Here is a 23,270-nt window from a genome sequence, read left to right on the forward strand (position 1 = left end):
CAGGTCGCTTTGTGGACATCAATGGCAATGTAAGTATCATGAGGCCTCGGGAACAATCAATCAATCATTCAATCCCATAATCTAACTCACAATCATACATAGCCACTTGATGACTCAGTTCAACTTGATGTAGCACCAGCAAATATGATGTGCGACTATGCGAAGTACCAAGCGACAATGGATCTCATCAAGGTGTATGAGCAGAACATGTCGACAACAAACGACTTCCAAAGTCTGGTCGTTCTTAGGTATAATATGGACGTGCTCTCGTTCATGGACGTTTGGCAGACATGCACTCAGCAGGCATCCAACTACCTTGTCTTGGAGACCAAGAACGTCACACTGATGTCCAGCTCATGTCCATATGATTTCGACACGCCACAGTTCGTTCAGGACCCTTGCTGCAATCGGTTCTACAAGTTCCGTCAGTGCTGCCTGCCTCGCAGCGTGACGCTCACCAAGTCTGTGCTCCGCGGATTTGACTCGGACTTGATCTCAGACCAATGTACTAGCCCTGGCTGCACCAAGTCTGTGCTACAGGACTACTACTCATCGGCACAGCGCTTGGACAGTGGCGAGTGCCAGCTCTCAATGCATAGCATCGACCAACGCATGGCCGATTTGGTAGATTTGGTCCAAAGTTGCAAAGACCAGGCCTACCAAACAATTTGGTGCAAGAGCGATGGAGACTGCCCTACTGGCGGCGTGTGCAGTCTATACACACGCGCGTGCCTCACCAGCCCCCAGTCACAGGACAAGGCCTACATCACGTGCGTGCTTGGTGGCTTGGCCAAGTCCACCATCTACACGCTGAAGCAGCAACTGGGCGCGTCCAACCTCACAGACAGTGACCCGATCCTCACTGACCTAGTGTACAATCGATACAGGATGTTGGACTGTGTCTCACCCATTGGAAACAACAACTACCGCACCAAATACGTCAGGCGGCCATTGGTTAGGCTTGGCAAGTACCCTTGCTATGACACCCTGTGTAAAGTGCTACACAATGCAAACCTTGATTACAGCTCTGGACTCCTGAACCCGTGGACTATGGCTCTACCAATAGCGTCGACACAGGTATGTGCGCTCTACGGATTGTGTCCAGGCCGGGAGCAGGCATGTCTTGCCAGCAACCCAGCCTGTGCCAACACATGCACCAAGGGCAACTTCTGTGGCTACTGCTCATCCCCGAACTCATTGTGCCACGTGTTCCCATCGCTCACCAACGCCACGACCTGCCCTGACAACCGTGTATGTCTACTATCCAACGGCGTGTTCAACACCACGGCAACCGATGCTGAGTGCTCATCGATGGGCTCGTGCTCGACCAACTGCGGCTACAAATGCGCTGGACCCTACACAGGCTGCTTCCATCAAGGTGCAAATTTCGGCAATTGCAGCGTGAACTACACGTGGGATCCCACAAACTCATTGTGCACAGCGCCAAGCTTGTCGAATCAACAATGCACCGATCAAGGTCTGAGCTGGGTTGATTGTTCCACAATGACCGAGTACGAATGCACTGACTATAGGGGCTCCAACCCCACCGTTCCCATATGCTCTGCCCAGCCCATAGCTTGTACGACTCGCGAGCAATGTGAGTCAGCTGGCACCTGCACCGACCTGGTCTACCTCGACACCGCGCTTGGAAGGTGCGTTCGCAATCATACCCAAACTGTTGATCCCGGCCAGCCAGCCTGTCTGAATTCGGAAACAGACTCGCCAATGGGGTGTTATAACCAAACAAAAGATCAAATTCTTACTAAGGCTCAGTGTACCTCGCTCGGCCTAACATGGTGGACGGCAGCCACCTCCAAGGACCAGTGCCTGTCACCACTGGGATGTCTTATGACTGACTACTCCAACACCACCGTTGGCCAGCGACGCTTCAATGAAATGGGCGAGCAGCAGTGCAATCAATGTGGCGCCTCAGACCAGTATCAGTGGACCAACAAATTCGCGTGGACGCCCGCCAAGTGGCTGCCTGGCGTGATGACCAACGCTCAATGGTACAGCAATGTTGGATTCGTCCAAGGCAGCACATACCAGGACTCATTCTCTTTGGATGCCTTTGCGACCAATTTGAGCGCCATTGTCATGTTCAGCCAAACCAGATCCAGTTGCCAATTCCAGAGGGTCCAGGTCAGCGTAGACACCATCGCCTGCAGCTGCTCCGGTCCAGGCAATAGCCAGTGCTTCCAGTCAACGTCCGTGCCCACCCAGACGGTCCAGGTCTGTGCTTTGGAGCAACAGAAGAGTCTCTTTGCCAACGGCTACATTACATTCAATTCGAATTCAGTGGCGTCACAATGTATCAATGTGAAGCTCCTGGATGCTAGCAGACAGACCATGGCAGCTTCACCAACACGTGTGGCACTCAGCGCAGAGTTTGTAAACTATCTCGCACCAATCGGCTTTGGAGTCACCAACAAGGATGGAGCATTCATTGGACAGGTCATAGGCGATGGCGTGGGCATCGACGGTGCAGTCTCCAACTACACACTGTGTCTGGGCGTGGACTCTGACGCCAGCATCGATAGAAGCTACCACGTCTACGACCTTGGCCTGCGCCAGGACAATCTCAATCAGTCCAACCTTCTCTTGCCAATGGAGGTTACCACCGTTCCAGGCCAATCAAAGGATGGCCAGAGTTTAATATGCGCCACCATCACACAGGACATCACTGGCTACACAGTCTTCCCAATCGCCCGTGTGAGCAACTGGAGAACTGCCAAACGCGAATACTTCACCAATACTCAGCGCGTACTGATGTACATACTGGCAACCATGTACTGCTTGTGTGCGGTGTGGGGCTTGTTCCAGATTGGCATCATCATACTCAAGCTGGTCAATCGCCACGAGGGCACCAAGCTGACACACGCGCTCATCACGGCCATCACGGCATTCACCTTGATCCGTGCCATCTACTTCTACATGCTGCCATCTGGCACGCTCTACAGCTTCGAGGCGTCGGACTATGTACTTGTCATTCTGCCCACGTTCATCTACTTCACGTCGTTCTCATTCATCCTGGCGCTCTGGTACATTATCATCAGCTCGGACATGCTACAGAACTACATGAAGCGACTCAAGCGCATCATCATCGTGCTCAATGGAGTGTTGTATATCGCCTGCATCATCATCATCCTGGTGTTCAACTTCTCCAAGAGCACTCGATCCTCTAGCTTCTGTGGCGGCCGTTTCCTCGAGACCCTCTCCAACTCCAAGACACAGACCATCATCTCGTACTTCTACGGTATTCTTCAAGCCACCATCTCGCTGGTCTTTGGTGTGACTTTCATCTACTTGGGCATCAGGATCAACAACATGCTGGGACACAGCAAGGAAAGGACACTGCGCACACCATCGCGATTCAAGGCGCTGGCGAACCGCATGTCGGATCGCAAGGTGCAGCTATTCTTTGTGACGGTGACCTGCTCTTTCGGACTGATACTGCACAGCGTGTTTGTGTTGGTGTTGGTGTCTGCTCGCTACGCCAACATGATATTCAGCTTTATCTGTCTCATATTGTCCGAGCTCCTGCCTGCATTCACCATCTTCACAGTGTACAACCAAGGCAAGGTACGCGAGTTCCTCAAGAACAGCGGTGGCAGTGGAGGAAGACCATCACAGGCCAGCACCACCATGTCAAGCACCGAGGCCGGCAGCAAGATGAGGACACTCAACTCGTCTGGATCAATGTCCACCATGACCCAAAACTAAGTTTGAACTTCAATAAACTAGAGGGACTCCCTCGCCCAACAAATTGGTTCAATTTGTAGAATGACCCCATCACTTGATCAACCAACCAATAACTGAGACAAAGCCAATCAATGAATCTTCATTCATTCAATCATTCATTCATCAAACAAAGATACAAATACAGCAATGGCACCAAAGAAGGTTTGTAGATTACAAGAGACCCATTGAGGCCCACCCAGGCCCAAAGCCTCGGGCCTCTTTATCAGACCCTCCCACTAATGATATGATCAAACAATAACAAATATAGATATTGATGATCGTAGGAGACTACGTTGAGGACTATGAGTGTATGGTCCCATTCCAAGCATTGGAGATGGTTGGTCATGTGGTTCACGCAGTGTCACCAGGCAAGAAGAATGGAGACTTCATTCAGACTGCTGTACATGACTTCTTGCCAGGTGAGCAGACATATACAGAACTCAGAGGTCACAGATTCAAGATCAATGCATGCTTTGATGAAGCCACCGAAGCTGCCTACGATGCTCTCGTCATCCCAGGTGGTCGTGCACCAGAGTTTCTCAGATTAAATGAGAAGGTCATTCGCTTGGTGCAGGAGTTTAACAAGTCCAAGAAGCCAATCGCATCCATCTGTCACGGTCCACAGATCCTGGCGGCAGCCGGAGTAGTCAAGGATGTCAAGTGCACCTCATACCCAGCATGCAAGCCCGAGTTGATACTTGCAGGTGCAAAGTTCCAAGACCTCCCAGCCGACAAGGCAATCGCTGATGGCAACCTGGTCACTGGAGTAGCATGGCCTGGACACTCAATCTGGCTTGCACTATTCCTTGAGAAACTTGGCACCAAGATCACACTCTAAGTCATCCATCTCAGTTAATCAATCATGGTCATTCATCATCATCATCGGTCAGTTTGATTAAAAGGAGTAATACGAGATAACTCTCATATGTGAATGTTTATTGTTGATGGACACCTCTGGTCCATGGACTGACTGACCCTCTCGGACTCTCTCACTCGAACGTGGACTAGACTTCTTAGAGCTCACGGACGAGATATGATTGCCATGGGCACCAGACGTTGCCAGGGAGGAAGTGAGTTCCAACCTCAGCGAGATGCTCCTCGACGTAGGCAATGTCAGCGTCACAGACCTCGGCGGTAGTGTCAAAGAAGCGGATGGTGGTGGTGTTCAGCTCGTAGGACCACTCGCTGTTGTACCATGCCTCTCTCTTGATGATGGTACCCATGATACGTGGCTGGTCCTCGGTGGTCTTGGCAAGCAGAGCACGGGCATGCTGGATCTTGGCTGGGTCAGAGAGCTTAATTACAAACTCATCCTTGTGTGATCCATCCTGGAACACAAAGTAGGCATTTCTGGCTTGGGCCAAAGCAATGGTAACAAGCAACAATGTTGCAATGACTTGGTATGACTTCATTATTTATGATAGGAAAGAGATAATTGGATTATTATATTGATTGATTGGATATATTTTAATTGTGTTTCCGTTAATTATTTATAGTAAATCGATAGTTGATGAAGTTGTCCCATCATTGGAACTCCGATCATGTCCCAGATGTTCACTTCCCCGGCCCCAATTCTCCAGGGACATGTTTGCAGGTTCACCTTTTTCAAAGGTCTCACGACCAAACATTAGGTTTGATCACTTCTGATTTGGAACCACTAAAGGCGTGATCGTCGTTGTATAGGGTCACAAGTCATATATCTCCTCGGATCACAAACCCACACATACTTCGTCCATGTTTAATTAATATAACAACGACTTGTCCAGGGTTGGATTAATACCGGTTAATGGGACAACTTGGACAGTTAGTTAGTAAATACGATGATCGAGGAAAAGTAGTTTGAATGATTGATCGAGCGGGATATCCGAGTACCACAACAAGAGTGAGCGAGATAGATAGTGATGGGTCGTTTATTCGAATGAATGTGTGTCCTACCAGAGTGATTGGCCATCGTATGGTCTGTATTCAATAGTTGGATGTATGTATGGATGATGTTGTGTTGCCTGCCAATGTGTTTGCGTGAGCGTGGATGATAATACAACTTGTACAAGGCCAACAACAACTGGATACTCTGTTATGTTCTCAATCAAAGTGTAGTGTTGAGTATATCCTCTTGATGAACCAGAGGTTGCCAAGGAATCCAATCGAGGAGAAGAAGAATGCAGACATTACTGATACCATCAGACAGAACATGAAATAGTAGAACCTAGTTCCACTTGTAGCCAATGGCATTCCATAAATGAGCAAAAAGATGAATATATAAATCGATGTGCATGATGGTCCAATGATTGATCTCCACCACCAATTATAGTCCTGGTTGATTGAATGATTGAATGATAAAGTTAGTAATGATGGAGATAGTGGCATGCCATGCCTAACACATACCTCTCTTGAGAGTTGATAGTATGAGATCAACATGTTGAGTACCAGTACATTGATGACCAGCAGGATGAATGCTATACAGAGGTCATAGGAGTTGTTGACGTGGAAGCCATAAAACATTGGACCAACGATGAAGTTGATCTGAGCGTATATCACTGCGAATGGCAAGAATCCAAATACAAGAGAGTGGAAGTAATGATTGGCGTACCACTTGGCCTTTGGTATCATTCTTGGAATGTGATTTGGTCTAAAAGGGTATTCTGCTGGCTATAGTAATCGAACGAATGAATGAATGGAGTTAGTTTGATTGAATGATTGATTGAATGAATGAATGAAACTTACTGGCCATGAGTTTACAAAGTATGAACTGAGAAGTGAAAGAGGGCATGATAGGAATAGCCACATGGACAATACAAAGATAACCTCACTTGCAGATGGTTGATACAGGTAATCATTGCTCCACAATTGAATCCTTGATATAAACAATAGAATCATAATAACGAATGGGACCAAGTATGCATTCTAAGTTGAGTGAGTGATTGATTGAGTGAGTAAGTATGATTGAGTTCATGGTTGAATGAGTCTGGTCCAGACTACATACCAAGATGGCATTATGTCTCTTTCTTGAACCACCAAGCATAATATATGTCCTCATTGATGCGTATCCACTGAAGAGACTATTGATTGATTGTATGAGTTAGTAAATGAATGATCGAGTGAGTGATCAGTTTGAACGATGAATGAATACATACCCGCAAAAGGCAAAGATAAGGACTGTGGCCAACTCGAATGAACCTGGATTGGCGATACTTAGGAGTCCAGCCACGTCAAAGACCATGAGAACGAATGATGCCACGGCAATCTGCATGCCAACACCAATGATGACACTGAAGGTCATGAAGTTGTTGGGTGAACGGAAGACATCGGCGTAGATCGACTTCCAGCCAGACTCGCCCAGACGGACAAAGCCAATCGAGTCATTCTTGAAGATGCGGTACATGATCAATCCGAGCAGCGCACACTCTAGCGCCGTGATGAAGAAGGCAATGGCCGTCGACGACCACTCTATCGCTGCCGAGTGTGGGTAGTACACGTTCCAGCGGTCCTCCCACGGTGTGTTTGAGTAGCGAATGCTCTGGCCGTAGGTCCACAGCATCTTATTTTCCTCATCCTTTACCAGCTCAAGTGGGTTAATCTTGTCTGCGCAGCGTTCTTGATTGATTGACCTTGGTTCGATGGTCACCTTTGTCACATAGTATGGTGGTAGAGTGTTGTTATTCTTATCCAATGACTTGTATTCAATGTTGAAGTTCAGGTGATTATAAAGGAAATATCGTTTCTGTTTTGATTGAATGATTGATTGATTGATTGAATGAATGATTGTCAGTGCTCGAGTCGAGTGATTGAGTGAACGAGAGATCTGATCATACTTGTCCATCGATCACCTTTGAGAATCCAACAGGTGATCCTAGAAGTATGTATGTGTTGTTTCCGTCATCGGTTGTAAACTCCTCGCCAGTCGGCAGTCCATCTACATAGCTGTTGATTGATTGATTGAATGAATGAATGAATGAATGAGTGAATGAGTATGATGAGGTATGATTGATTGATTGTTTGCTTGCTTGCTTGCTTACAAGTGAACACGATAGTTTTCCTCGATCAGCTCAATGAATGTATTAACATCACTTGCTGGAAGCTTTACCATTTTCTGGTCGTTTAGTTCCGTGCAGTTTGTGCTCACCATAGCGTTTAGTGGATAGACTGATTGAAAAAGTCTGTTGCCACTGAACTTGAACATGAATGATCCCTCTGTCGTCTTTTGATTCGGTTGAGGATAAGGTAACTTGGTGAATGGGTATGATTTCAAGTATGATGTAATCTTATTCGACTATATTATTATTGTGTGATTGATTGATTGTTAGTTAGTATAACTCATTCATTCAATCAATCAATCATTCAATCATTCATTCAATCATTCAATCATTCAATCAATCGATCAAACAAAGTGTGAACAACATACTCTAACTATTAATGGTTGATTTGTATCATATGGTTTTGGTGTTTCAGGTGAGAGGTATCTTGCATCGACTTGACCAATCTGTGATGTCATCGTAATGAATAATAGAGCAATCAATAATAGTATCTGTTGATGTGACTTGCCTCGTAAGGCTCCTCCTGTCATGTTTGTATTCATGATGATGGTATATCACTCTCACTTAGTGATATAAATAATAAATATATGTTTTGTAATATATATAAATGAAAGTAGTTTTCAATAATAATTGAATGTTCTAGAAGATGTACTTGTATTATTATGCTGACTCGAGTGTCGGTGACTCAGGCAAGTCAACTAATAACATAATAATAATAAAAATCTTGTTGAACCTTTCAATTCACCCACTTCTTTGTTTTGTTGTTTTCCGACAACTAATCGATTCCTTCAAAAGTGGGTCCTAGTTTGGACTTGAATACAAAGGACTCAACATATATATACATATACACACAAAATAATAATAATTAAATGGTCATTATAATGTTCATAATATATTCGTTAAAGCCATATTAACAACCGATATACTAATAATAAATACTGACAAAGATTGAGTAAAAATAAGAAATTGGATTGGATCGATCTTCATCACCTGGCACGCCAGAGTTGCCACCTTGCACTTCAAGTATGAGGTGAAAGATGGTCATCCCATAAATAATGAATCATTGGCCAATTCTTGTGAGTATGTTGGTCAGACCAGATAGATGTACATCTACATCATCTGGAATTCCAATGAATGAATGAGCAGATTTAATCGTAATGAAGATGTTGAAGAGATATGAGTAGAGTACAGACTAGTCAAGATCTGGATGAAATGAGTAGGTGCTCATCTCATCGACCTTGTCCTCAAGTATATATACTCAACTCATCTTTCAACTTCATCATTGACTCATCAATCAACAAACATATATTATATAATAATGAAGATAAGTTGTAATAAAGTATTGGGTGTGTTGGAGAATGCTTTGGTACAATGTAAGAGGGGAGCGATGTTCTTGTGCAAGGGCGAGAGTGAGTTGCCAATGCCGAGAATAGAGGTGAAGGATGTTGGTCTACTCTCATACCCAGTGCGTCAAGATCAGTTGCAAAGTATGATTGGACGAGCCACCCGTGCACCATTTGGCAAAGGAACCGAGACAATCACCGACCTCAGCGTGCGACGAGTCTGGCAGATACAAAGCACTGACGTCAACATCACTGGCCGCCACTTCCAAGCCTACTTTGACACGATCACCAAAAGCATCAAGGAGTCGATGGGTCTGACCAACGAAGAGGTCACCGCAGAGTTGTACAAGCTACTGGTCTATGACAAGGGCAGCTTCTTCCTGCCACATCGCGATACTGAGAAGGCTGACAACATGTTTGGAACACTAGTGTTGTCATTGCCATGTCCACATCGAGGTGGAGACCTGGTGGTCAATCACTCGGGTCGTGATGAAGTGGTGTCATTGGAGAATGACTCAATGTCATTGATCAAATGGACCGCATTCTTTGCCGATTGTCAACATGAAGTCAAGCCTGTCACTGAAGGATGCCGTGTCTGTCTCGTCTACAACCTGTTGAGATCGGGAGGCACCAAAGTTAACATCAACCCAGAGTCTGAACCCATAATCAATGCAATCAATCAAGTATTTGGCCGTGGTGACGATGTGATTGATCCAACAAGTCAAGTGATGTTCCAAAGAAACTAGTTTATACACTTGATCATGTATATTCCAAGTCCAACTTCACATTGGAGTCACTCAAGGGCAGTGATGCAACATTGGCCCGCACACTACTTGCTTTTGCCGATGAGCAAGGACAATCCAAAGTGATATCCGATTGTGAGTCTGATGTATCCGGCTTCTTGACTGTCTTTGGAATATTCTGATTGGCTACATGTTCCCAGAGTTTGGAATATTCTGTAGAGTTAGCAAACTCTGGACATTTGTTCAAATGTCCAAGCAACAATATCAACACCGATTGAGGGTACTCAATCAACTGGTCCTCATGATAACTCATTGCTCTTGGTCTCTTGACACATAGATTGTTGTTGACAAATTGAGAGAGGTGTGATTTTCTGGGATGCAACAATCTCCAAATGAGATATAGTTTGTAAGCAGTTTGATTGTCATCTGTCATTTCAAGATCGTATCTGTATCCAGACAGAGTCTTGAGTATTGAATCATAGTAGGTGCAATCACTGACCCATGTTGGATGAGCTATGTTGATTCGTTCGATATGTGGCAACCCTGGAAGTAGGTATTCCAATTCAATTGAGATGGATTTGGCAAGACTGAATATCTTTTGATACATTTGGCAATGTAATGAGTCGCTGATATATATTGGATTGTTGCCATCGGCAAGAGAGTTGGCCATACTCTCAATCCTTGTTAACATAGTTGCTATTGTTACTCTTGTATCTTCATTATCAAATTGTCTCCATATTAAATATCCTATCTTTGGCATTAGTATACCTTGTGCAACAACTATTAACTTGTGAATTAATCGTTGCCTCTGTCCATCTATATCGTATACCTTGTGTTGTTGAATGATGCTAATCATTGTATCACATTGATTGATATTATTCAATCTTTTGATAATAAGTTCTGTCATCATTGGTAGTAATGTAACTCCTCCTCCAATGTGATCTAGCATATTTGGGGTACGATTGATGATGTCCAATAACTTGAACATGTTCATTCCATCAATCAATGGTACAACAGTTGTGAATGATGAAATCACTCTATTGATTGATTCTTGATTCATTGATTGCTGTTGAACAATAGTTCCAAGAATGTATCTTGATGCATATTTGTTCGATATAGAGTGCCAGTGGACTTTATCATGGCCAATATCATCTTGGGAAGATATGTGTAATCAACTTTGATCTTGGACAATAGTCCAATAATATTGCTGACTAACATTGATGTAGTATTAACTCTTTTCAATGACCTGGTCATTTGAATGAAGAGGTCATGTGTTGCCAGAGGGTTGGCATCCACTCCTCCAAGTTTGTTCAACTCCATTTCCAAAATATCCATAGCATAATCCTGCGAGTTGACCATCGTGAACTTGCCCAAGACCTCTGTACTCCATATCACTATCGATACTCTTTGATACAATCGTTCATACAATGCACCTTGATTACCTAATTTGGGAATAAGTAAGTACATTGATTGAATGATCATAACTTGTGATGAAGTTGACATACCGTGGCCTCAATGGCTTCCTTTGAATATGGTTTGATCCCGTTAAGACATCCATCGGGCATGATCTCATTATTGCTGAGTGGCAGAGTCTCCTCAAGCACTGTGCCAGTCTCCAAGTCTTTGACCTCCTTCAGTGTGATTGTGGTGTTGTCTGGTCTTTCAAAATATGATTCATGTGCCACTCCTTCTCTGTACATATCCATCACATGTCATGTTAGTCATCACTCTTGGTCCTTTCTATCAGTCATCCATTGGATACTTACTCTTTGATGTGTAAGAATGCAAGGCCTAGTCTAATCCGGGCCTCCCTCTGTAAAGATTTGAATAGATTCCTACAATCAAAGGACATATCAAATAATATATCAATACCAAGTCGTGATGTGTATCATTTGGAATTCATCTCAATATATGTCATAGTCTATACCAGATCAAGCCAAACAACTACAACAATGATAATATAATTATCAATCAACTTCAAGATCTTATCAACAGATGTCCAGCTCCAGAAGTCTATCCACATACCTTGGCCAACATCATCACGCTCACTGAGCCTCCAGTTATTGATCCAGCAATCCTTGATGATGAGGATGAGTATGATGATGAAATGGAAGTATAAATAAATATCCACGAGAGATCATCTTCACCTCACACATTCCATCAACTTCAAAATTTGATCATTCACCACATTATATTGGTTATTCTTTGAACTTACTTACTTACTTATAACATATATACATATACGTAAACAGATACAGATACAGATACAATGTTTGAACAATGACAACAACACCAACTACATCATCATCATCATCATCAATTACATTTGACTCATTCAATCCAATAAAGTACTTGAGACAGAGCGAACAGGCAAAGTTGAACATACCAACTTGGTTACGTACAATACAGAGCACTATATTGGATACAGACTTCTTGGAGCTCATTAGAAATGTTGCTGAAGCAGTCTCACGTGAAGAAGAAGATCGCATCATCTCAGCACAGCTCATCAAACTCAAACAAGCATTCTCTCAAACTGATCAATCGGTATGTTTGAAAGAATGAATGATTGATTGATTGAATGAATGAATGTATCTAACTTGCAACCAACGATTGACAACATGTAAAGAGAGAGAAGAAGAGAGAATGTTTGATTAGGATGATATACTGCCACATGCTTGGATATGAGGTGCCGTTTGGACATGTACAGGCACTTAATATGACACAGGATCCATTGATGTTGAATAAGAGAACTGGTTATTTGACATTGTCTTTGTGTCTACCAGAGAAGCATGAGTTGCTTATTATGGCAGTCAACTCTATATTGAAAGGATTGTCAAGTACAAACTACCTAGAGGTGTGCTCAGCACTGACAGCCCTGTGCAAATTGGTCGATGTCGAGACCATCCCAGCATTCGTACCCAAGGTGGTCGCACTGCTCTCAAACAACAGCACCAAGCCACTGGTACGCAAGAAGTGTGTGAGTGTACTACATCGCTTCTGGTTGTTGGCTGGCGCCGACATGCTCGAGCAGGTACAAGATCGACTGCGCATCTCACTCAGCGATAAAGATCCCTCGGTCATGGCGGCATCACTATGCTTCTTTTTGGATATATCGGCGCGACCAGACACTGCGCACACCATCAAGGATCTCATCCCATCGTTTGTCAGCATACTGAAGCAGGTGGCAGAGGGTCGTCTACCCGGCCACTACATCTACCACGGTGTCTGTCATCCCTGGCTACAAATCAATCTTCTCAAGCTACTCTCCAACCTTGGTGCCAACGACCCCAAGGCCTCCGATCAAATGTACCAAGTGATCCTATTCACAATATCCCTGGCACTCAAGTACAAGAACAATGCAGGCTTAGGTATGTTGCCCTTCACTCAATTCATCTGATCACGAACTTACCCTCCCCCTACCTTCGACGCAGCCATCCTGTACGAGTCAATTCAATCACTCACAGTGATTGTACCGAATAGCAATGCATTGGAGTCATCAGTGAAGCATGTTTCAGTGTTGTTGGCATCGAGACATAACAATTTGAGATACTTGGGCATCAAGGTATTGACTTCAATCGTCAAGGTCGCACCCAAATGCGTGACACAATACCAATTGGATGTGATCGAGTGTCTTGAATCCACCGATGAGACACTGAAGCGAAAAAGTCTAGATCTACTATATCGCATGACAAACAGCAAGAACATCGTGCCGATATGCGCCAAGTTGATGAACCATCTCGTGTCGACGGGCGACCAACAGCTAAAGCGTGAGCTCGTGTCAAAGATCTCTGATCTTGCCGAGCGCTACTCCCCCAACGACTATTGGTACATCGAGACTATGATACGAATGCTCAACATTGAGGGCCAGCTTGTGCAGCCACCGGCTGCCTACAACCTCATCAGATTGATCGCTGGTGGTAGTGGCCAAGATGACAACGAAGCCGAAGACATCAAGATCAAGCAACACGCCGTCAAGCTATGTCTAGTCGCGATTGACTCACTGGGGCCTCTAACTCAGCAGCACACCTCCAACACAACAGCAAACGAACTGCTGCTCAAGGTGCTCGCATGGGTGTTGTCAGAGTACTCATACTTGTTGCTTGGCGAGATATCGATCGAATCAGTCATCAATGCACTCTGCGATCAAATGGACAAGGAGTACAGTGGCGAGGCAAAGTCATGGATACTTGGAGGCCTAGGCAAGCTCACGTCACAAGTTGGCCGCTTGCTGCCTCAGGTGTCGATCGTGGCCAAGAAGTACATCGCCTCACGTTCATTGATCGCACAGAGAAAGGCAATGGAGCTGATGGAGATGGCAACGATGCCAAAGGCAATGATGGAGGAGGTGATGCCAACAGACTCATTCTGCGAAGACATTGACCTTAAGCTTTTTGCTCGACACTGTGATGTCTATGCCAAGAAAGCTGTTGCCAAGGGTGCCAAGACATACAAGCCCAATCAAATAAGAAGGACCACCAACAACAAGAACAACAGCATCATTCAATTAGTCGATCTCCCTTCGATATCACCTCAGACAACAGGTAGTTCCACTTCACAGGCACCCAAGAAGGAGCTCAACTTTGAGTATCCATCACCGCCATCATCATTCACAATGCAACAACAGAAGATGTACCCGACTCAATCATTCTTCTCCAGTCCACAGGCACAACACTCATCATCTCCACCTTCCTCACAGTTGGTCGAGGTCGATGCTGAGCCCATGCCAATGCCCACAAACATGTCACACGAGGCATTGAACCAACCAAACACCAACAGTCCTCGCAACCAACAACAACTACAACAGCATCAGACTGAGGTGATGCCAAGTGTTCCAAAGTCCGCCAAGGTGGTATGGACAAAGAAAGGATTCGTCGGACAAACAGCACCTCCACCTCAACAGACACAACTCTTACAACAACCAAACTTGGCTGCTCCTCCTGTTGCTTCACAACCTCAGGTGTCTCCACAACAGCCACCAACACAACAACCTCCAACTACTGCTGTTGTTCAACCCGAGAGGCCACAGCGTGTGGTTGATCCCAAGAAGGAGAAGATGGCCAAAGAACTATTTGGTGGCTTGTCGAACGATGATGAAGAAGATGACGCCAATCAATCAAGAGTGTCAAGTCGATTGAACAGAGCTAAGAACAAGACTACACACGACTCCCCTGACCAGTCACCAATCTCCTCAGCGGCATCCCTTTTGGTCAATCTTGATCTTTCAAACATGTCCTCCAAGCCAGCACCAATCAGTGGCAGTACACCACCATCAAAGAAAACACCATCAGTTCATTATCCATTGTTGGATTTAGAGTCACCATCTCCCGCTGCCAAACAATCGCCCATTCATTCATTATTGATGGAGTTGACACCAACCACCTCATTGATGGATGAGGACCACACTTCAGCGGACTCAACCAATCAACTGGCGACGCAACAACAGCATTCTCCGCCACTCCCCGTATCCACTCCTCTGGCAACACAAATCAATGCTGGCACTTCATTTACAATGAACAATCTCACACTTACACCATTGCTCAAGAGATATATATCATCAACGTCATCAAACCAACAACAACAACTGTACAGTGATCACAATATAGTAGTATCGATCGTTAAGCAGTGGCACAACTCACAGCTCACAGTACTCATGCTGATATCAAACAATCAATCGACCAAGCCTCTAAAGTCAATCAACAACATCATAGTTGGTAACGATCATCTCAAGGTATGTGAGCGAGCAAGCGAGTCATTCATGGTCAATCACTCACTCTTGCCTCCATTCTAGATTGAGTTTGATGGCGACTCCATCGTATCGATCAAACAGCAAAAACAAGAGCAGAGACAGCAACAAGCAGTATTGCTGTCTGTTGATGAACTGCCTCCAAAGCTCACTGTGGTCAGCATTGTAAAGGTCGACTTGAAGAAGGTTGGCTATGGAATAGTGTTGTCATCAACGATAGAGTATAGGATTAGCGATAACAATCAACAACTCAAACTACCCAGCCTCTCGATACCAATTGAGATCACAGACTTCCTTCGACCACACGAGTTATCCAAGGAGCAGTTTGATCAGCTTTGGACATCATACATACAGGACCGAGAGATAATAGTGGATCGATCACTACACACAAGGGCAAACCAATTGGTGCCATACTTCACAAGGGGACTTAGTCTCCACATGGTCGACAGTGTCCAGCAGGACAAGGACAAGGACGAGGAGGCATACGGTTGCAGCAAACTGGTTATGAGTGCTGGTGTCAACATTGCAGCGGGTGGGATTGTGCTGTTCCGCATGTGTCTTGCACCTGGAAAGATATCGATCAGTGTCAAGACGAACGACAAGAACTTTTCAGATGTAGTATCCAGACATTGTTATCGAATTCACAACTCAACATTGGTATCACTTGCCGCAACCTCAGTAGCAACAGCGAACAAATAGAATGGCATGGCGTTCCAAACTACATCTCGTGCATGTAAAATAAAACTATGTACATTGATTGTCCCATCCAATTACAAGTCATTGTCTGTCCTCCATATCCCCGAGTCAACTCGATCATTCGTGTGATGGGTGTGTGTGTGTGGACAAAGTCATCTGATCCACCCTCATGCTCACACACATTCACACAGACGACGATGATCAGATCATTTGTGAGGATGTGGATGGGTGGGTGGTGGGTGGACTATCCATCGCGACTTACTATGACTCCGATCACAGTTTGAGACCAACAATGTTATGCCAAGAATGTGTTGCCAAACATGGAATTGATCAATCACTTCCATTCATTTGACCAATCCATCAAACTCGAAAGACAATAAGACAGGACATAGGATTTGAGGAATGGTAGAATATAGTGTCTACTTATTTATAAAGGATCAATTATATGATAGAGCAGGAGGATATGCAGTGGCACTTCAATGTGCCCTTGTATTCAGATTAGTCGATATTACACTAATACTTATAATGTATAATTCAATCACTCCATGGTTCATATTGATCACTTTAACTTTAGATATATTATGTATGTATACATACTTCGAAGACTCACTTCCATTCTACATTCATACTAACTTGATCTCAATCAAATATAGGTACAATTGTAGGATACATTGGAAGTTATAAAAGACATATTATATGTCTATTTATTGTATGTTACCGGATCCAAATATATTATCATACACAATCACTAACTCAATCAATCAATCAATCAGTTCTTTATATGTAGTGTAGTATTATTCTTATTATTATTTATTCCATTAATTTTGATACATTCGATCATGTGGAGTTCGATGAATACTTCAAGTATTAATGTTGGTCAGACAGTATTACAAGCATGTATGTTTGGTTTCGATCTGGCTTCAATGTATCTAGCAAGAAAGGAACGTGCACTATTACAGAAGTTGGAAAAGAATAGAATGTTGGATGGAGATACATCGTACAATATTCGTATCAAATCCTGTATAGTGACATCCAGTGCACCGATGGTCGACTCTGAAGGCTTCTACCTGGCGCCTAAAGATACCGATCCCTATCGCCTTGAGCCAGGTGGTGCAACCAAATGTGTCGATCCATCATTTATTATCAATATTCCACTGTCACACTCTTTGGATTTCCAATCGATGGCTCCTGAAGGTACAATGGTCTGATCATCTCAATTGATCCTAGATCAATCATTCTATGAATAATTTGATTGATTGAACGATATAAATTAATAAATATGTATAGAATATACCTTCCTGGAAGTAAATATCATACCTTAATTAATTGATGTTCGTTAACGTTGTAGTATATGTACATATAAATTATGGTTTAGAATGAGAGAATACACTGATCTTGCTTGTGTATGAATAGACCCAGAAGTTACAGAATCCTGGATTGATTGAATGGTTTGGAAGGTTTTAGAGATTTTTCCAAGTCATTGACTGATGTAAATATTTGGAAACTTACCTTGTGATGGTACAAGAAGATTCTGGATAACCATCAATGGATAGAATGAACATGTTGATATATATGACAGGATATGTTGGGCAATATCTGGTAACCATACAATGATGAATACCAATATATATAATGTCAATCTCTTTGATATAGTTTCATCAATATGTTTAAGTCTCTCTGAATAATATATATATTTCATTTGTTAGTATATGTTGTTTGAATGAGAGTTTGTCTGGACTTGACTTGACTAACTTACCATTGTAGTTTAACCTTGCTTCGAACTTCTCTCTAAACAATCTCTTTAGTTTGATGTAGAATCCAATACAGACTACCATACATATTGTCAAAGGTAGGAACCACACAACAATCTCTTGAACACTCTTCAACTCGCACCATCCTACACTTGGTTCCTGGACAATTGAATTGGTAGTCACCAATGACAAAGTGATCACAAATGATGTTCCAAGTGATATAAAGGCGAATATCTTCATCAAATGTGGACTGATCACGTGATTGATTGATTGAGTCAGTGTGGGGGTGAGTGGAGTGGAATGATTCCAGGATAGGGGTACTTACTGTGGCTTTGGATGTGAAAGTTGGTAATAGAGATAGAAGGCAATGCAACATGTGATGATGAAGGTTGTCATGTACCAGAATTGAATGTTGGCTCTAAGTGCTATACATGGTGATAATAATACTCCATAAACTGATACTGATGTATAATAGTTGGGCATACCGGATAATAGGAATCCAGTTGATAGTATAATATCAAGTGATGTCAAGTAATCTGATATGGCCAACATGCACACAAGGAATGGCAATCGAGAAGACATGATGCTGGGCTTGGGTCGGACCAGTGGCGTGGACTCCTCTTCGGGACTGCCACCGACAACACCAAATCCTCCACCTTTAGTCTCTCTCGAGTTATTTATCCTCTCATGTTCCATTAGTTGTTTTATAAACTCTTTCTCTGCTTTGTTATCATTATATTTCTTTCTTAAATATGATATAATAGTTAATAGACTACCAATCATAGACAATGATGCCATTACAATATTTATAATGTCCAGCGCTGCCTTTTGATCATGATTGGGTGCTCCACAAAATGCATCATTCAATGTCATTTTGGTTGTTGTAGTTGTTGTTGTAGGTTGTTGTTGTTGTTGTTGGTGTTTGAGTTTGGAGTCAAGAGTTGTGATTGATGGATTGTGATTGAATGTATGTGTATATATATGTTTGTTACAACTTTGATAATTGGTAGTTGTTGGAGAAGAAGTTGGAGAATATCCCAACACGACCCAAACCTTTAGGACAAAGTATTCCACTCCGTAATATTATTATTGATTTCTAATTGATAGGATAGAGACACCGACACAACATCTACACCGGTGACACACACAAAGGCCAACACCAAAGTTGGTGGGCGGGTCTTACGAACTTGACTGACTGGTAGACTGACTATTGATCTGAAGAAGAAGTGGGAAGAAGCAAGCTTAAGGAGTGAGAGAGTGTAGTGTCATCATCAACATCATCTGATGTGAGTGGGAAGATCATTCACTAATCCAACGACCGACAAAGGATGAGATCTCTTTCTGGGGTGAACTATCTGAGACCTGGGAACCTAGTTCGTGGTTGTTGGTGTTGTCGCGTGTGTGTGTCTGTATAGTCGTCGGACAAGAACAAGAACTCATAAACCCGACGAGACGACAGTGGGTGAGTGTAGTAGTACTATTAGTCTAAGTTTGTTGTTGATAGAGAGTGGTCATCTTCTAAGCTTCATCTTGATTTAGTTGGTTGTGTGTAGTGGGTGTGTGATAGTCAGTGTGGTGAACTGACGAATCGGCATTATGAATTTTCTAGCTTTACCCACCCACAACACTCTCATTCTCATACCCCCAAAGAGAGTGGGACCACACGAAAGTTGGAGTGGGTCAGGAGCAGTCGCGTTCAGATATCTTCACTCATACAACAACAGATCAGAAGATACCTTATCAGTACACACACACACACAACACAACAGACTATCACTGATACAGATACGATGTCTATCTACTTATCTCTATACTCCTATCACTAACTTATAACATCGATGTGAGTGTGTGTCTGAGTGTGTATCTGTGTGATTTGATGTGATGTGACAATGAGATACAATGAATAACAACAAACAGATAAAGATGTTTATATATTATTTCATTATTTACCCTACGTAATATCTTATAAACAATCAATACTAAATATATATATATATATCTCTTTTATTATTATGGATTCTACCTATCAATCAGTGTTGCTTAATAACACATGGTATGTGAATCAATCAATCGAATGAACAATCAATCAATAATATTAATAAGTTGATATTAATTTAATAATATTTAATTATTATTTAGGTCAATTATTGATAACAAGTTTAACATCACTGATGTTGGTAATGACTTGGCCGACTTGTCCAAGCACCTCTATGAGAATTTGTTGTTAAAGGCATTTGTCCGTGATACCGAATCCAATCGATTCCTACTCTGTTGGTGGGAGGGTACCAAGGTTGCACATCAACTACGTGCTCAATTCCGTGACACATTATTATCCACCATAGTTGCATTCTCAGTATGTACCATATTACATTCAATCACTCATGATGAAATATACTAACTTTGAATGAATAGAATACAATTGATATTGGAGGTGCATACCAGATATGCCACAAGTTCAATGATGAGGAGGAGTTTAATGAACAGATTGACAAGTCCACGTATAATGGATTCCAATTGTTTGATCAATTGCCAATGTTACAACCAAATGAATGGTTTGTCTTTGGTTACAACAGTGAGAGAATGCTACAGTCCATCTCTGGACAATCCGGCCATGACCTCATGATGATGTTCACTCCCAATCATTCAAACTCTATACTCTACCGAAAGAGTGAAAAGTATGTATCTTCACATCATCCATTTTCCATCATGATCCATCCAGTCAGCTGACCCTCTTCAATCATCCAATCAATCAATCAGTGAGTACTTCTATCTATTATGGGAGGGACACAAGACTAGACCAATCGAGCGTGTCAAGTTTACTTCCATGTCCGCAACAGTATTCCTCATGTTCAAGGTATGTTTGTCACACTTGATCAATCATTCAATCACTCACTGACTCAATCAAACAATCAATCAAACATTAGCATCTTTATGACAAGATAAGAGTGATCAAGTTGTATGAGGGATATAATCATGAATGGTTGGCTAGTGTGTTGGGACCAGAGTTCAGGGTTAGACCTGATATCCCCAAGCCAGAACCAGTTGTCCGTGTTCCAGAGCCAGTTGCTATGCCAATGCCATTGACTAAGCCAACTCCAGCTCCAGTCTCAACCCCAGTGCCACTGCCAGTCCATGTGGAGGAGCCAGTGCACATTGAGCCAGTGATCAAACAATCAATCCTTGGCGATGACTTTGAGTTTGCCAAACAGAGAAGATTCGATTGGGCTCATAGATCAGTCCAGAACTCACCAGTATCCATGGTCTCAAGACGCATCGGCAGTCTCTCAATCCCATCGTCACCAATCGTGGACAAGGGCTACACATTCACCAAGCCAGAGCCAGTCGTCGAGGTCATCGCAGTGCCAGAGCCAGTCGTCGAGATGATCGCCCTGCCCGAGCCAGAGCCAGTGATCTCCAAGGTACACGATGTCAAGTACTGCAACTTCCACGATATTGAGCATGCTCTCAGTGACTTTAACAAGGGCCACGTCAACTGGGTCATGCTCGGCTTTAGCACCAAGGTCGCCGGCGCACTCACACTGGTAGGCAAGGGCACCAAGGGTCTGTCCGAGATGAAGGAGCTGCTCCTCGACAACACGGTCCGCTTCAGCGTCTACCGCGTCAACTTTGACGACAAGCGCAGTGCATTCAACCAGGACATTGCCATCGATAGCAACCGCCAGAGGACCTGTCTGGTCGAGTGGCACGGCAAGCGCTCGAGCGCCAGCCAAAAGGCCAAGCGTGTGACCATCATCAAGCCCGTCTACAACATGATCTCCGAGAAGGTATTGTTGCACGGAGAGTTCGAGGTTGATGAGCACGATGACATCTCCGACAAGGCCGTCATCCAAAAGGTCACCAGTTTCAGAAACGATGTTCAATACCAACACATCATCGAGCCATCTGAGGCTTAAACCTGTCTGTTACTATCTCCTAAGTATCCAATAAACATCGATCTATTCATCATTATCCACATGCATAAGCCTCAGTTGATGACAGTGATCATGTATATATATATATATGATCACTCAGACACATATTCATTCTCTTTGTTATATCTGTGATCGAGCGGTTAATCGCCAGTGTTGTGGAGAGTACTTTATTGATGCTGATGCTGATGCTGAGGTCTTGAATGATGTCAAGACCTGTGCTGTGTCGTCGCCAGTCCAGTACCATCCATTATATATACTTTGTGTGTGAGTGTTTCGTTTCGTCTTATGCCGCTGCTGTTGCTGCTATGTTGTTGGTGTTGTTCGCTGATGTAGCTACATGTGACTGTACAATCCAATCGATATTCATTTACTTGTTATAGTACATCATCATTGGTGGTTTGTTCTTGTCCTCCAACTCCCACAGTCTGTCCTTGGCAACCATGTCGATGACCTTGAGCTCGTTCTCTGCCTGCATGATCAACTCCTCGACCTGGCCAGCAAAGATGGTCTCTTCGATCTTGGAGATGTCAGTCTCGCGCTGAACAACATCATATCTGAACTGAGTGATCTCCTCGGTCTTTGTACGATAGAATGATTGCTGATCGATCTTTCTAAGTTCGCGCAGTGTCTTTTGGTATAGATCTGACAGTATCCTTCTAGCATGTGGTTGTACTGCGATACCTGTGATACCAGTTGACTTCTTAATGAACTGTGATGCCATCAATAGTTTGTTGTGCAGGGTATGTATTTATATATATCTGTATGATTGATTGTATTTGAAACAGATTGAAAGAAGTAATGAGTATGAGCCAAGTGTCAAATGAATTTTGAAAAATGGAACTTCTCTTTTAACAAACCCTCCACTCAGTTTCAAACCTTGCCCTCGCCCTTGCCCTCCACACAACTCAATTCAACTTTCAACAATAATAATATTTATTTCTATTTATTATTATATTGATGTTCAATAATGTAGTATATTGATGGAGTTGTAGTATTGGTGTGATCCAATTTAGGTTATGTAGTATAACCTTGTGGATTGTAATTGGATTTGGATGGAGTTTACATTCACATGTTGATACTACATAAATATTGATTCATTTTACAAATACCAATGGATGAAGTACAATCTACATCAATTCAATACGATACAACTTGAATTACCATTGTCATCACTCTCATAGATACATCTACATCTACCACATCCACATCACCCCATCACACACTAATCACACACCATTCAATCAATCAATTCATTCAACCCAAGGTGTCAATGGATAGTGTGGGTAG

The 23,270-nt window shown here is 43.2% G+C and overlaps 10 protein-coding genes across 10 annotated transcripts; 5 read left to right on the top strand and 5 right to left on the bottom strand.

The window, feature by feature from the left end:
- Positions 1-102: 102 nt before the first annotated feature.
- SAMD00019534_070960 (hypothetical protein) lies at positions 103-3,717 on the top strand (the record flags this gene model as incomplete). The annotated part of the gene is made up of 1 exon (XM_012897503.1): positions 103-3,717. A coding segment is annotated over one exon (3,615 nt), but the record flags the coding sequence as incomplete, so codon positions are not given.
- Positions 3,718-3,888: 171 nt separating this feature from the next.
- On the top strand, positions 3,889-4,579 carry SAMD00019534_070970 (hypothetical protein; the record flags this gene model as incomplete). Its single annotated transcript, XM_012897504.1, has 2 exons — positions 3,889-3,903; positions 4,010-4,579. The coding sequence occupies 2 exons, from the start codon at positions 3,889-3,891 to the stop codon at positions 4,577-4,579; spliced, it is 585 nt and encodes a 194-aa protein (XP_012752958.1).
- Positions 4,580-4,754: 175 nt separating this feature from the next.
- Positions 4,755-5,153, bottom strand: SAMD00019534_070980 (hypothetical protein; the record flags this gene model as incomplete). Its single annotated transcript, XM_012897505.1, has 1 exon — positions 4,755-5,153. One exon carries the CDS (start codon positions 5,151-5,153, stop codon positions 4,755-4,757), a length of 399 nt encoding a protein of 132 aa, XP_012752959.1.
- Positions 5,154-5,823: 670 nt separating this feature from the next.
- SAMD00019534_070990 (hypothetical protein) lies at positions 5,824-8,233 on the bottom strand (the record flags this gene model as incomplete). Its single annotated transcript, XM_012897506.1, has 8 exons — positions 5,824-6,054; positions 6,127-6,390; positions 6,466-6,645; positions 6,725-6,800; positions 6,876-7,462; positions 7,554-7,662; positions 7,758-8,011; positions 8,144-8,233. 8 exons carry the CDS (start codon positions 8,231-8,233, stop codon positions 5,824-5,826), a joined length of 1,791 nt encoding a protein of 596 aa, XP_012752960.1.
- Positions 8,234-9,162: 929 nt separating this feature from the next.
- SAMD00019534_071000 (hypothetical protein) lies at positions 9,163-10,043 on the top strand (the record flags this gene model as incomplete). The annotated part of the gene is made up of 2 exons (XM_012897507.1): positions 9,163-9,801; positions 9,894-10,043. 2 exons carry the CDS (start codon positions 9,163-9,165, stop codon positions 10,041-10,043), a joined length of 789 nt encoding a protein of 262 aa, XP_012752961.1.
- A 1,212-nt stretch (positions 10,044-11,255) lies between these two features.
- On the bottom strand, positions 11,256-11,567 carry SAMD00019534_071010 (hypothetical protein; the record flags this gene model as incomplete). Its single annotated transcript, XM_012897508.1, has 2 exons — positions 11,256-11,303; positions 11,367-11,567. 2 exons carry the CDS (start codon positions 11,565-11,567, stop codon positions 11,256-11,258), a joined length of 249 nt encoding a protein of 82 aa, XP_012752962.1.
- A 574-nt stretch (positions 11,568-12,141) lies between these two features.
- SAMD00019534_071020 (hypothetical protein) lies at positions 12,142-16,303 on the top strand (the record flags this gene model as incomplete). Its single annotated transcript, XM_012897509.1, has 4 exons — positions 12,142-12,405; positions 12,488-13,229; positions 13,326-15,589; positions 15,650-16,303. The coding sequence occupies 4 exons, from the start codon at positions 12,142-12,144 to the stop codon at positions 16,301-16,303; spliced, it is 3,924 nt and encodes a 1,307-aa protein (XP_012752963.1).
- Positions 16,304-17,670: 1,367 nt separating this feature from the next.
- SAMD00019534_071030 (hypothetical protein) lies at positions 17,671-18,900 on the bottom strand (the record flags this gene model as incomplete). Its single annotated transcript, XM_012897510.1, has 4 exons — positions 17,671-17,732; positions 17,810-17,977; positions 18,057-18,297; positions 18,751-18,900. Coding segments are annotated over 4 exons (621 nt in total), but the record flags the coding sequence as incomplete, so codon positions are not given.
- Positions 18,901-20,063: 1,163 nt separating this feature from the next.
- SAMD00019534_071040 (hypothetical protein) lies at positions 20,064-21,965 on the top strand (the record flags this gene model as incomplete). Its single annotated transcript, XM_012897511.1, has 5 exons — positions 20,064-20,104; positions 20,191-20,404; positions 20,464-20,726; positions 20,809-20,905; positions 20,976-21,965. The coding sequence occupies 5 exons, from the start codon at positions 20,064-20,066 to the stop codon at positions 21,963-21,965; spliced, it is 1,605 nt and encodes a 534-aa protein (XP_012752965.1).
- Positions 21,966-22,350: 385 nt separating this feature from the next.
- SAMD00019534_071050 (hypothetical protein) lies at positions 22,351-22,704 on the bottom strand (the record flags this gene model as incomplete). The annotated part of the gene is made up of 1 exon (XM_012897512.1): positions 22,351-22,704. The coding sequence occupies one exon, from the start codon at positions 22,702-22,704 to the stop codon at positions 22,351-22,353; it is 354 nt and encodes a 117-aa protein (XP_012752966.1).
- Between the last annotated feature and the right edge of the window lie 566 nt (positions 22,705-23,270).

The sequence above is a fragment of the Acytostelium subglobosum genome (assembly GCF_000787575.1).
Source record: "Acytostelium subglobosum LB1 DNA, scaffold: scaffold14, whole genome shotgun sequence".
Classification (NCBI taxonomy): Eukaryota; Evosea; class Eumycetozoa; order Acytosteliales; family Acytosteliaceae; genus Acytostelium; species Acytostelium subglobosum.